The sequence below is a fragment of the Notothenia rossii genome (assembly GCF_949606895.1).
Source record: "Notothenia rossii genome assembly, chromosome: 11".
NCBI lineage: Eukaryota > Metazoa > Chordata > Actinopteri > Perciformes > Nototheniidae > Notothenia > Notothenia rossii.
In genome coordinates this window covers 38,363,424-38,378,684 of record NC_136910.1, presented here as the reverse complement: position 1 = coordinate 38,378,684, position 15,261 = coordinate 38,363,424, and the positions used below count along the sequence as shown (strand labels likewise).

The 15,261-nt window shown below is 38.7% G+C and overlaps 1 protein-coding gene across 15 annotated transcripts in view; it reads right to left on the bottom strand.

Moving 5' to 3' along the window:
- The window catches only part of mast4 (microtubule associated serine/threonine kinase family member 4), a 92,356-nt gene that overhangs the window by 44,003 nt on the left and 33,092 nt on the right, over positions 1-15,261 (bottom strand). For 11 of the 15 annotated variants that reach the window (XM_079658649.1, XM_079658659.1, XM_079658660.1 and 8 more), the window contains one exon: positions 9,188-9,219. In XM_079658649.1, the coding sequence (XP_079514775.1) occupies positions 9,188-9,219 (32 nt within the window). Of the gene's footprint in view, positions 1-1,290; positions 1,557-9,187; positions 9,220-15,261 lie in introns of those variants that run through there. The other 4 variants (XM_079658652.1, XM_079658654.1, XM_079658655.1 and 1 more) reach the window with 3 other exon arrangements.

Here is a 15,261-nt window from a genome sequence, read left to right as displayed (position 1 = left end):
TCACATTCTTTAGTAATAATTTTTTGTAATAAGGTGAATATATATATTTTCTGTGATTTAAGTCATACAGGAAGACATTCCTTTACCTATATCATGGATTGAACACTATTTAAACTAAACAGATGCACTGCAGAGCCTTAGGTCATATAGAGGTGAGTAACTTTTACTGCAGTGGCAGACCATAATACACTTTTAGAATAATAAACCTGCATATTTTTCTATATTTCTCTTATGTTAAGACATTCGATAAAAAGACCAAAACAAACTATGACTGCATCCTACTTACAGATATTGTTTATTAATTTAAAGCCTGACTGTTTGTTATTCTTCTTCTGTTTAGGTATTGTTTGATACAAAATACAGTGGCCAGCTGTTTCAAGAACATTACCTCTTAAAAGCCAAAGTTTTCACTTGTGACTCATCTTCAGTGGGAACCAATGGGCTTGGAGCTGAGAACGTCAGAAAGTAATGAGAGACAGAATTTGGGGTTTTGGTCTTTTCATGACAATGTTGGAATAATTAGAAAAAATATATATCTGTATGTATAAAATCTGCATGGAAAGAGTCTTTTTAAAGCAGATTTAACAGTCACTTATCAATCCAATTGTGCATTCAAATAGAGGGAACCATAACAAATAACTTCTTGACCTAAATAAAAAGAACATATCAAATGACTAGCTTGGATAAAAGGGGAACCTGCCGTATAAACACACAGATTTTCGCCTTATTCATCACATTCAACAAACACTTCCAATCATCATAGGTGTGTTATGATAATGTGTGTGTTGCTTACATGTGCACTGTATATGTGAGTGTGTGACCCTAGCAAAGAAAGCATGTCGTGCATCTGCGGCACCCCTTGACATAACATGTTATCTTTCAGTTTATCACACACCTGCATGAAAATATACACACACACACACACACACACACACACACACACACACACACACACACACACACACACACACACACACACACACACACACACACACACACACACACACACACACACACACACACACACACACACACACACACACACACACACACACACACACACACACACACACACACACACACACACACGCCTCTGTTGACTAGCTGTGAAAGATTTGACATTAGACTTCCTGCTGCAGATGCTGTTGCTGCTGCTGCTGCTTCTGCTGCTAATGCTAACGCTGCACAAGCAACAGTGAAGCTAAGCAACAATTATGACACAGAGACAGATGGAGCGACACACTGCAGAGGAGCTGCCTCTCTGCTAGGATAACGGAGGAAAATACTCACTCTAGCGTCAGCCCTGGAATTCTCAGCCTCTCCCGCTGGGCTTTCATGGCTGAACTGTGCTCGTTTGCTCTATTGTGGTCATGATATGCATTCACACTGCCTGCCTTGCCTCCCGCCCCCCCTGCACTGACAAAGAGCCAAACCCAGCCACCACAGTGCGATGATTGGATTTTTCTCCCCCCCAAAAAAGGGAGGGGGTTAAAAAAAAAATGGGGGCTACGGTTCTTGTTTTTGTCTATCCACTTCCCACCTTGAAGCTGTCAAATAAGATCCTCAGTTGCCTGCGGAGGGCATGGAGGCAGGAAAATATCCCTCCCCTAATACACGCCCCCTGCTCCTTCACAAATGCATGCACATATTCCCCCCCCCCTCCTCCCCTTCCACCCAAGCACAATTCCTCCACCAGCTGGTGACTTGCTACGTAGCAGATATAGATGCAATAAATTAAATCCACATTTTGTCCGCACCTCTTATCACGCAGTCACCTTGGCAGATGCTAATACGAGGCGTGCAGATGCAATGTCACCACAACCACGGGGATGATGTCATCTTGGAAAGAAAAACATAATGCACCACGACCTGCCAGTCTACGTCAGTCTGCACGGAGGAATGCACTCACACATGGCTTCTATCCTTTTTATTCGACTAGTCATTCAAATCAAATAAAGAGGAGGAAGTAACACATGCATGTTGCAGTGATTTCTTAGTTTAAAACATCTAATCTTTGCAGGCAGGTAGGAGCATGGATTCTGTAAGAGGCATGTGAATGTTGGCTGTGACGGGAAGTCAAAGAATTCGGTAAAGTTGTTAAGTATGATGACAGCAGAGTGACCTAGCCCCTGCAGGCATTTAAAAAAAAACGAAGGCTACTGCTTATCGTCAGTAAAATCCCCCATAATGCAATTCTGTTACATGTATTGTGGATGAAATAGTGCATGACAAGAGGAGGCTTATTCAGATTATTTTCAACACACTGTAGAATAAGAATACACAACAAAAAAATGTGTAGTGTTTGCAATGAGTCAGCTACAATAACTGCTGTTTGAGGATGCTTTTGTTTAACCTGTAATGATGGCAGCAGTATAGAAAGCAGACCACGCACTTAGCTGCTGCCTCACTCATTCATCCAGTTTACCATGAATTATTTATTACGGTGAATGTTTTTGAGGAGCAAAGACCCACTGCAGATGACACTGTTAACCACAGAACTGCAAGACAAGGCAGGAAGGAACTAGAGCATAAGAAGATGCAGGTTGTACATAAAGTAAAGCAGGTCAAGAGTCAGCTAAATACTTCAAGTATACTAAGTTGCCTGTAATTTTCAGGCATTTTCACACAGATTTTTCCATGTCATTCATCTTTTTACTCTGGTAGATTTTCCATTTTGCAGCTTGTGGCTCTTTTACTTGAATGCAAGTAAGTATAAATGTAATTCTCGAAAGGAAGCCAGGTTAAATGATAACATTGTATAGAGCCTGTGTTTGGCAGAAACTGAAACCTCTGACCCATGACTTCCTGTCAGCACATAAAAGGTAGAAGAGGTCTTTTTCTCTCTTTTCTGAAAGACAGACATAACTCAAGCATTTTCAGGGGGCTATAATGCCCTATGCCCTAAACAAAGATATATTGGAATAGGAAGTGGAGTGAAAGGGTTGAATAAAGGAATAAACACATTTGTATGCCATAAGTCTACAAATTCAGGCGTTTTTTTAAAAGGGAAATTGGATCGTTTAAGTTTGACCTGCTAGAGAATACCTGCCTTTTAGCTGTTACATTTGGTAAAAGACAGTCTTGCTGTTTTCATCAGTTTCCAGCCTTTTTGCTAAGCTAACCCTCTCCTGGCTTGAGCTTCATCTTAAACGAACAGGCATTACAGTCGTATTGATCCTCTTTTCTTTATCATACAGTCTCAATCATTTTAACTGCACCATAATAACTACATTTTGATGAAATCAGGTTTTCCGTTGAACTACGATAGAATATAAGCATCTCACAATGAGGAGTCAGTTTGTGAGGTACACTCAGTGCCTTCTCATACAGCCGGCTTCACAGTCCAGCAAAAATATAAACATTTTAAATCTACAGTATACATCCAAGAACATTTGCTCTAGCTTAAAAGGATAAATAAATTATAACTAAAACCAGCACACAGGATATAAAAGAGTGTGCAGTGCAGATTCTAAATGTGAAGGTATAAGATTTCCTGCCAACACAGAGATGTGTTAATGACTCACAACGAGGTTGGTATTTACTAAAAGAACAGATAGACATTCATTTCATATGTCAATGCAATATTTAAAAAATAAAGTCAAATAAAGATATGTAGCTAATTTGTTTGATTTCTTTTTGTGCTGGTAATTTGCAGCTTTGGGTGAATCACCTGTTACTGTTCAGCTTCTATTTCTCTGAAATCAGTTCTACTTTTATGCAGGTGAAGTAGGCCCACATCCTTCTCTCAGAAACTGCATGCGGACTGCTTTTAGTTACACAGAAAGTGCCACAGAAGTGCATTCATTCCATTCTATAAAGTCATTTTTGGCCACTTGGGGGCAGTGCAAAATTCTTTAACCTGTTAAGCCCTGAGCCTGTTTTTCAAGTCTGAGGCTCGAAAATGACATTCCCATTACTTGAAAACCACCGTTGAATGATGGGATGGTAGACTAAAAGCTTTAGGAATCCAAACTATAACATATAATAAGTACCATGTATCAAGATTGATGCAAAACAAGTGACATTTTACCTTTTTAGAGAGATTTAGAAAAAATAAACACCTCATTTGGGTGGATTTGCCATATCTCTCGAACCCATTGGTCGATGTTGGTGATTGACACCTCTTTTGAACCGTTAGAGCCAATAGAATCGAGAGGGAGTTCCTAAATCCACCTACACGTCACCATTGAGGAGTGAGAGTGATGCGCACGCAGTTTTCCCAAACCGAAAGCTATGTCACGCTCTGAAAGCTGGATTATCAGTAATCATTTCTAAGGGACACAGAGACATTGGATTAACCTTCAGCTGTGTTTATATGCGTTTTAATGCCATTAAACACAACTTTTGATTAGAAAACAGCAAAGGTAAGACGTATTTGCCGTTTTGGCCCCGTTTTGTTCACCGCCAAAGCCACTGCCGAGGTGCCCTTCAGCAAGGCACCTAACCTCGAAACTGCTCCCTTGGCGTCGGGTACCTGGCAGCCTCTCTGCTCTGCCATCTCTCCTATCTGCATGTGTTTGTGCGTGTGCATGTATATCCTCTGTGTTTGTGCATGTGCATGTATATTCTCTGTGTTTGTGCATGTATATCCTCCCCTTTGTGTGTAATGTGTGTAAACACAACAGAGTGGGGAAAGAAATGCCCCTGTAAGGGATTAATAAAGTGTATTTTCATCTTCTTCTAAAGTGAAGTTGTGTGTTGTATTTGCTTGCCTTCGCTGCCCTGAATTTTGGTCGTACAGTGATGATACTTATACCATTAGAATCTATGGAAGCTCAGCTTTCATATATATCTAGTTTGTGCAGATCCGATGAAGTATACAATATTTCTACCGTGAGTTATGTGCTGAGTTTCTTCCCGTTAAGTGGGTATGACACATTAATAGGTTGTTAAATGTTAAGAAGGCCTCAGATACTGTTTCTTGCAAGATGTTGCGGGAGCCCCCACCCCCGGGGCTCCCGGGCTTAACAGGTTAAACACAACAATGAGTTGTTTTTTTAAGTTAAAAAGTGGACATGGGAAAATTGCAAGCAAACAGTTGCCTATTAATTTATCCAGCATATACAGACCAGCATTACCACTAGTTCAAAGTCCAGTTTGAGTGTTTCAACGCTCACAAAACCAAAACATTAAAGTGCATGTGAAAAAACACAACATTAAGTAAAAAGACGGTGGTAAGCTCTGTGGAGCTGAGTGGAAATACAGTTGAGAAATAATTATCTTAAAAAAGCAGCACTTTTTAAATGTTTTCATTTACTCCATAGATGAATTGATAGCCAATATTAAATAATATAAAACTATGTATTAATGCAGCCTTAAATTTGAAACGTTCATTTGTGTGTGTTTGTAAAAACGTAAGGTTACACAGCAAGGCAAACCTTTGCAACATGTGAAAACTGAGCCTATGCTCGATTTCAATGAATAAAACTGATGTGCACCAGATTTTAAGGGAGAGATTTATCTTGTGAGGCTGTTACTAATCTTAAAATCAAAAAATGCGCTTTAAAAAAAAAATTGTATTCTGTGTTACCTTGACAAATGATAATTGAATGAGAAGGAGAGAGGGCATGTGAGGTGAGCAGGCAACCTCCTCTCAGAAGAGCTTTGACTAGGACCAACTATTGAACGCAAAGAGGGAATCACCACAGAGGCACAACACAGGAGTTTATGTTGATCGCTAATCAATTCTGCAACAACATATGCTGCCAAAAAGTCCCAGACTCAATATATATTTTATATAAGAAAACGCTGTTCATATCTCCAGCTTCAGGAGGACTGCAACTGTAAAACTTAAAATCATAAATCTCAGTAAATGTCTATCCTCTGACAACAACTTTATGTGCAGAGATCAAGTTCATGTAGTGTGGCTGACAGCATCTGTTGAATTTACTCTCACCCTAACAAGTAACAGAATCTACAGTAAACAATTCCTCTTTATATATAAATATCCTATTGCATGGCAAAGCAGCTAATATAATTAGGCAGCACAACAGCTTTTTTGAAACTGCAGCAGGCTGTGATGTTTTGCTTGAAGTTGAGGAATAACAATCTAACCAAAATGTGGCTTGAGTTGCGTACAAATGATTGATTTCAAGTTATTAAATTGGACCCAGCAAAAGAGTTTTAATATTAAGATCAGCCTATAAATACTTTCCAGTCATCATACCAGTAGAATGACTCATGTTGAAAGCAACACCACATATTAAAATAGTCTAAAAGATACACCCGTCACTGCTGTGACTGTGGAAAATAAATGACCATAATAAATGCCCACCACAAAGATGTAAAGAGTTTGTGGAAAAGGATAACTGGTAATGAACTGCTATTTTAATGTCTTTACATGTTTAGTAGCTGGCTATCTGTCAAAGCAAAACCACTCTTAGACTTAAGTAACAGAAAAAAAACAATGGTCCGACATACTTTATTTGTTCACAGTGGTGAAACATTTACTTCCAATTAATGCTACTTTATACTTTTACTCCACTACATTTCAGAGGCAAATATCATACTTTTTTTCTTTTGTACGTCAACTTAAGTACAAATTTGAAATCAGGAACTTTACTTGTACTTTTATTTAAGTAAAGGATCCAAGTTCCGACACCGCTTTTTCGTGTATTTCTTTTCGTGATTAGAATATAAATAAAGGTAGGCTGTAAACCGACTTTACCTTATTCCCTACACTGCTCCCCCATCTGTCAAACACCCTGTCTAACACATTTAAATCAGGCAAATGATAAAGCTCAGATTGAAGCATTAATACCAATCAAGAAACGCAAATATACCCATCTTACAAAATATGGTTTCATTTCAAATGCGACAAATTAGTCCAAACCTCACAGGCTTTTAATTAAACTAAATGTAATTATGATTCACTTTAAGCATTATACCAACTTTGTGATATTCAAACACCATTACTATGGTTACCAAGGTCACCAGAGGCTGCAGCGCAGCGCTATAAATATAAATCGATGTAGTTGGTAATGGCTCACCTCTATTACAGTAGGTGCCCCCTCTGCTGAGGTGTGAGCTAGAGCAGCAAGGCGTCATGGGTAAATCTTTCTCTTCCACCATAAAATATAGCAAACTAAACCAAAAATCAATACCCAGGAAGTCTGTTATGCCCTCACCTGGCTTAAAAGCTGTTTCATCTGGAGAATCAACAGTCAAACTATCATGTACTGAAGAGACATCTGACCAACAAGCCTGAGGACAGTTCATTTCATTAAACCCATCTTCTTTTTCTCATAACAAAATAGACTATCATATGAATGATGTATTTCACCCTAAAATATGAACTCTGCTTCCCAAAAATTATGCTGGAATAAAAAGCAAATCAATTCACTTTTTGATCCTTGGAGCAACTAATTAAAATGTCAAGTAGATCATATTAATCCAGCAATATTTGAAAGATGGAAATTATTCTGCGATCCTACACTGAACCATTGTGTAAACGAACATCTTAACATGACTCATAAAAGATGTAGATGAAAATACATACATCTTAGAAGCTCACAAATGCATTTCAGCAGAAAACAGGCCAACAGGTGAAGGCTGCACACACATTCAGTTCTTGTTCACGTATAGTCATCCCTACATAATTATCAATCTCCATAAGCAAATTAAGTATTATAACATCCTTTTCCCAAAATATAACAAAAACTGTTAAGTGTTTAGCTAATTTAAAAATGAATACTAAGTCTAACTAAATTGCATTTTGCTTATTCATAAGCTAATTTACATCACTTTTTCGTTTTCTCCCACTGACTGAACGCAGAGGTACATCCATCAAACTGCAGATGATGTGAAGTGCATGATAACAACAGAAACCTTTTCAGAGTCACGTCCATGTTAGTTATGTGGCTATTTCAGAGAAGGACTGTGATGTGTTAATGATGCAGGTTAGACTAATTATGAAACTAATAGTTTATATATCATCACAAAGTCATCACACCTGATAGGAGCACAAGACCATTTAGGTCGTTAAAAGTGATTCATTGACGCCTTTAAACTGAAAAGCCAACTCATGCATGAACATGAGTACAAAGTCTTGGTTTATGAATCTAAATTTTCATCTCAAATTAAACCATTTTTTGTATGGGTAGTGTTTGAAGAGAAACAACTATGAACATCAGTTTGATTATTTTATGTTCATCTTTTCTATTTTTAAGTGATCAGATAAATATGTACATTATCATATTCATTTCAAATATATGCTGCAGCCCTACTGCTCAATACAATTATTAATGTGTATTTACATTATTGGCAGCGTACATCTAAGATGAAATGTTTAAAAACCTTATATTTAACACATAAACCTTCATTATAATTTGAGCTCATTATCTGCCCTACCAATGTACTGGTTATTGTGACAAGTGGAGGTTATTTAAGCAATAGGTCACGACAGGCCGTGGTATATGCTCATTATATCACAGCTAAGGGGCGTGGTTCGGCCCGACGCGAAGCGGAGGGTCGACAACCCTCTTAGCTGTGATATAATGAGCATATACCACGGCCTGTTCAAAATAAAATAGTCCCTCCGTTGCCTTCTGCACAAAAACTTAGTGTGAGGTGGTTGCTATCAGATTGCTTGATTTGACACAAATCAAATCAAGCAATCTGTTTGTTACAATCCGTAGAATTGTAAGTTACTTTTCACAACAAGTCAGTATCCCTCCGCGTCTGAGAAAAACAGTATACCGTTGGGCTGAAAAGCAAACTGCCTGCAGTTTGCTTTTCATACTGGAACAAGAAAGCAGCGGAGAAGTAACGGGGCAGAAGCCCTCCTTTTACGCAGCGGTCCAGACATAGACATCAAATAGCAAAACATATTCAGTGTGCAGTTCCTTTGGCATTAGGGCAGGGATACTGCTTCGATACTTTCGAAGGTTTGACATAATGAATTGTGCTAATTTTAAAGCAAGCAACGATTTTTTCAAATCAGTAATCAAAGAGGTCCGCAAAAACGCTATCGACCAATCAGATTGCTTGATTTGACTTGTTAGTTTTATAAATATATTTAAATTTCTTCCGTTACGCGTCGGGCCGAACCACGCCCCTTAGCTGTGATATAATGAGCATATACCACGGCCTGTCGTGAGCTATTGCTTAATTAGCTTATTTGATGTATACACGTTAACCCACTGAATTCTAAGCAACATGTGTATAAACAACATAACTTGGTACTCACAAACTGCCTCTTCGTGGAAGACTCAGCTCTTTCTGTAAAAAGAAAAAAAGAGTGGTAAGACAATCATTCAAAACTTTAATATAAACTTTGAATAATACATCATTTATTCTGATATGCAGCCCGCCGGCACTAACAGAGGATGTCACTTCATAAAAGATATGCCATTGAAAACATGATGATAAATCTCATATCTTTATTTTTAAACATTGAAATCAGCTAGTCTTTTTTATTATTGTAGTAAAAAAATTGTACCCAGAAACTCAAAAAAATACTACCTAAAATAATGAAAGTTATAACTGAGGAAGAGATTGAAGTCCTGTTTAAAATAACAAACAGCGTCCCATCCTGCTGCTTCTGCGCTACAGCCTCATAGACAGCCACTATGTGGAAAGAGATCACAGAGCAGGTGTGAAAGAAAGCATATCAATTAAAAACACTTATTTCACATAACAAATGAACATGAAGGCTTCGGGAAGCTATGGAAATACAGATCCAACTAATGAAACCTGATACATGCATAGGTCTTTTGATGTCTTTAGTTAAAGACAACACTGTAAAAATGCTGCTGAAGTCTCCTATTGAAGTCAGAGTAAGCAGAGGTCAGGCTTTATTTTTGTACTGAAGCACAGAAATCCCCATCAATGGCCTCATTGATTTCTTGAGGGATTATTTGTTCCTTGTTGCTTAAAAGGATTATTCATTGTTCAGCTTTTTCACATACAAATAAATATCATTTTAACACCCCAAAGAACACCTTTTTCTAAAAGCTTTCAGGAACAAATTCGTAAATAGAAAAACGACTGCTGCAGCATCTATTGATTCGTCAGTGCCACAAGGAAAGGCATTCAATCTGAGGACCAACATCAGCCAGAGTGACAGACCAGCACACAGTGTACAGACTGTGATATCCTCATGAGAGTTAACACAACTCTTTGTTTAATTACAGTAGTTTCCTGTAAAGAATCAGGTGGTTTTATCCGACATGTCCCTGTACTCAGTTTTATCAGCAATTACAAAGCTACCCTGTCTGTCCTCTTGCTGTAAAGGGTGCACTGATAAATAACCAAGCTTTGGATCAGTTTTGTTTAGGGACTACAACTCCCAGTGATTTCATTAGACATTTCATTGTCTAATAACCTGATAAGGGCGAGGTCCTTTGTCTCTCCATTGACTTGATATGTATTGGCTGCTCCCGTCAGCAGAAAAAGGGCTAAGCCCCTCTCTCCCTTTGCTATCAATTAGGGCTTAATGTCTGCCTCCCCCTGCTGCCTACAGAGGACCAAGGGCAGAGACTTTCAGTGGGAGACATGACCACAGCTCACACAACACTAATTAGCAGCAGGGAATGACTTACACTGCTGGGATATGCAACGACCCCAACACCCCAAAGAACTGTATTAAAGTCTATAATAAGGACAATTTGAGTGCAAAAACATGTGTAAAAAAACCTTTATTGAAAAGACACATGTGAAATCAATTACTTCCTCTGGAAAATGGTAATAGTATGTCTTGTTTATGTGTATGACTTACTTATTTATGTTTATGATGCTTGACACCTTTAGATAGCTCTCTCAGTAAGAAAAGCCAAACACTGAGCTTATAGAAACTAAGAAAAATGTCATATAAACATGAGGATAACACAAGTTAACAATATTACTAACCTACTTTGGATTCAGAATGCTTCCACATGCACAAGGGATTCACACAAAACAATGAACTGCAGCTTTACCATTTGAAAATGTTATCCTTTTGAGAATCACGGTTTCCTGTTCAGTCTCTTTAACACAATATTAAAGTGTGATTATCACAAGGCTGCGGTATTACCTTCTGGTATTATTAGCAGGGTGGTAGGGGAAAAAATATATTTCTCCCTTTTATGAGTAGAATTCACCTCTCATCATCCCTTAGAGACATTTCTCTTCATGTGCTCAGATTCAGAGTGGAGCCTGAGCTGTGTGTCAATGTCATGGTCACAGTGTGTGAGTCATGCTGCTGCCATATCAACAGCCGAAACCGGAGGGAGACATTAATGCAATGAGAGAACAGCATGCTTTGTACATTCTTGTATCGTATATGTAGAAAATATACTCTTACTTACATTTTCACATATTTGAATTATTGATATTTTTATTTGTATGTGTTAAAATGGCTGAGGCAGTTGTCCACCAATTGGAAGGTTGCTGGTTCAATTCCTGGCCACAGTAGTCTAGATGTTAGAGATCCTTGGGCAAGATACTGAACCCCAAATTGCTCCGGGGGGGCACAACAGTGTGTGTTTGTGTGTGGGTGTTAATGTTTATCGCTACTGATAAGGATGATGAAAAGATGAAAGCTGGCTTTTTAGTTTAGAGCAGGGGTGCCCACACTTTTTTGGCTGGTGAGCTACTTTTGAAATGACCAGCTAACCGAGGTCTACCAACCAAAAATAAAATCCCAAATTGCAAGGGTTGCTGAATAACACGTTTTATTTTTACATGGGATAACTACAATAGGGCTGCAACAAACGACTAATTTGATTATCGATTAATCTATAGATTAATGAAACGATTAATCGACTATTCGGACTACTGCTGTGTGCCTTGCACAATTTCTCAAACGCTCTTATTTAGCCATCAACTTTTAGATTTAGTTTGAGGTTGTTTTAGGCATGTGGAAACTAACAATGAAGACAATAAAGATGAATACTTGATTCAAAAATACATATATTATTAAATTAACTGAACAAATTGTGAACAAAATTAACATTGCTTTTTATTTGAATTAAATCAATAATATTTCACATCAAAAGAAACAACAATGTTTTAACAAATCGTATTAAATAATGTGATGACAGAACTGTAAACAGAATAGCTGAAACTTTAACAAAATAAATAACTCAGTTACTAAGTCTAATCATTAACCCATGTTTGTATAATGTAGTTAACTCCGTGTGTTGCTGCTAGCATACATAACACCTGACGTGGAAACGTTACTCGTGGATGGGGCTACAGAGCTACGAGAAAGACAGTCGAACCCGGTGCATTCCTCCGTCTGAATGTGGTGCACTTTTGCTAAATGTTTAGACAAATTGCTCGTGTTACCGCCCTTACATGCTAAACACTTTTGGTGACGAGCATTGTCCACCTCAAGACGGGTAACATGTAACCACACCTTGGAGCGCTTCTCTCCACCATCTCCTCCGTGTGTTGCTGCATGTAGGAGCTGCGTGTGTGTAAACTGCCCCGCCCCCTTGCAAACAGACGGGGGAGAGAGAGATCTCTTCTGGATTGGAAAGATAGAAAATACACCGACCATAGACGCATTTGTTTGTCTTTTTGCATGTTAGAAACGAGTTGGCGACACTAAGAATAATGTTTGTGTAGCAATAATACATGACCTTTCTCTTTCTCAACTCGCTACTCGGAGGGAAGTCGCTGTCATATGCCTTGTGAACACTCCGATAATGCCTCTCCACGTTACCTTTCTTTGGCAGAGCGACGCTTGCTTTACAAATAAGGCAAATAACCTTTGAATGTGACATCACAAAAAAAGATTCTCCCTCCCATTCTGTGTGGAAGTGGTATGTCTTTAGCTTTTTGCTCGTTCCCGCACTCATTTTGTTGTTTGTCTCTCCCGGCACTTGACTGATTTTGTATCGCTTTGCATTCTGGGTTAACAGACTGGAAAGCAATAGGTCGCTTTTTCTGTCAATCAAGTAAACTCCTGAATTAAGTGGCAGGGAGGCCAAAGGGAGGAGGAATCAAAAGCTGTTTTGTCTATTTTAACGGAGCTGGATTTTTTTGTTTTATGAATGACTCGCGATCTACCAGCATTGGTCGACGTACTGGGCACCTCTGGTTTAGAGTGTTAAGAATACAAAAATAGTAAATTCATTCTATTTACCGTTGAATTACTTTATATACAAATGTATTTGAAACACCCTTTATTAAAGCTTTGGGTAAGGCATTTTTTTCAACAAAGTAATTTGATTAGGTTGGATCAGCATATTCTCAAAAGTCTTCTAAAACTCAATAACAATTAATAACAAAATACAAACATTGCATTTTTTTAATTACATTTCTAGTTTAAGGGTTATAGTCAAGACGATAGGTTGCAAGCTACAGGGCATTACTTGCACAAATGACAAACTAACATCACTTTTTCATCTAGGATTTAAATTAAAATGAATAGCGCTGCTGTGTGTTTTTCAAAGTCAGAATAGTGCTTAACATAAATACAGGTATTTCCATTAGATGTTATGATCCCTGTGAGGTTGAGAAGCCGTCAAACGGGCAGTACAAACTGAGAGTAATTGCATGAAATCCTTTCATCTTTGAAAGTTGTCGGTTAGGGAAACAAACCACTGATGAATCATTTGTTTATCTGGTCATCTTTCCAATGCTCCAGAGAAAACTATTCTGACACGATGAACTCGAGATGGTTTATTGTTCCACAGGGTAAATGTCAATTACTGACCTCTAGCAACAACATTTCATCTGAGCGACGCCGCATCAAAGCTGCGGTATTGCTCGTGTGAAAGGCCTATGTGTAATGGATCATTAATTATTCCCTTTGATTTATTTTTGGATTTTCCTACATCCCAAGATCACAAATGTTCTTGGTTTTACTTTGGGTTGCCGCTGACTGGCAAGAAAACCCCTATTCTATATTAAGACATGTCATCAAACAATTTTAAATCCTCCTAATCTTTCCTATTGCATCTGGATTCCAGTTAGGATATCCTGTAATTATCAAGCCAGCCACAGTTATGTTTTAGGATGGCTGACCAGATCTAATAAACTACATTGTAATAAGAAGCCAAACTTAGTCAGTATTTGCAACTCCCAGCAAATGGTTGCCTTTAGTACCTTGAGTTATATGTCCTTTTGACAGGGAGGGCTGTACTGGAAACAGACGTGCTTACATGCTATTAGCAGTGTGCTCATATTTAAAATAACTTGACTTTTCCGAAGCCTGAAAACCTGCAGGACTGGACAGCGTGAAGCACTCAATAGATCATTTGAATATTCATTAAACTCAAAGGAATCGTCCCTGCTTGAGCTTTATTAAGACTTTAAATATATGACTTCAAATGTACTGCATATATGATCATTAAAGATTAGAGCACTGTTCTATGGTTTTATGCTTTAGATGTCTTTGGAAAGGCATTGAGATTGAAAAAAAGTTCCTAATTAAAGACTTTACTCATAATTAGGTTCACTTCATCTAACCTAAATGCTGCTTCAAAGAGAAACCTCAAGTGTTGGTGTGGAGATTAGGAGAGGTCTAATAAATCAATGAAGCTGGTTATCTGCCCCCGACACATGCCATAGGAAGAAGACGGACATTAAAGAACCGTTTGAAGATCTAAAAAGTGCATACATTGACCTCAAGTCAACACAGCCTGTTAACAGTTAATCACCTGAATTTAAAAGGTCCCATGTCATGGCCATTTCCACTGATCATAATTCCATTGTTGAGGTCTACTAGAATAGATTTATATTGTGCAATTTTCCAAAATCACTTTGGTTTCTCATACAGCATCTCTGTAAACTACGTGTATTCACTGAATTTCACTCTCTGCCTTTAACGGCTCGTTGTAGCTCCAATAGCTCCAGCCCCCACCCTCCCTGTGAGCACAGTGTGCTCTGATTGGTCGGGACGTTGTGAATCGCGCTGAGCTCCGTGGAGGTGTGGTTTCCTTGTTTAGCGACAGCGAAACACAGCCAAACTCACCCTGAGCACACACAAAGTCACAGCCGAAGTAAAAACAATAAGTGGGTAAGAAAAAGGTTGATAAACGCTGTGAGAATGGGTCTGCAGAGAGAATTTCACCGCGATCCCAACTGTCTGTTATCAGCCTGCAGCCAGGGAGGAGAGATCAGCATAGCTGCCTGCACTGAGTGTGTCTGTGAGGAAGTCCGTGGATTGGTCAATTTGGACCAATCAGCGGGGGCTTAACGTAACGGCTCCGCGGACGTAACGTAACGGCTCCACGGATTGGTCCATTTGGTTCCGGGTAACGCATGACATCATGAGTTACCCGGAAGAATCGATGGACAGTGACGTATCTCCAACGAGGCGTTTTGGGGAGG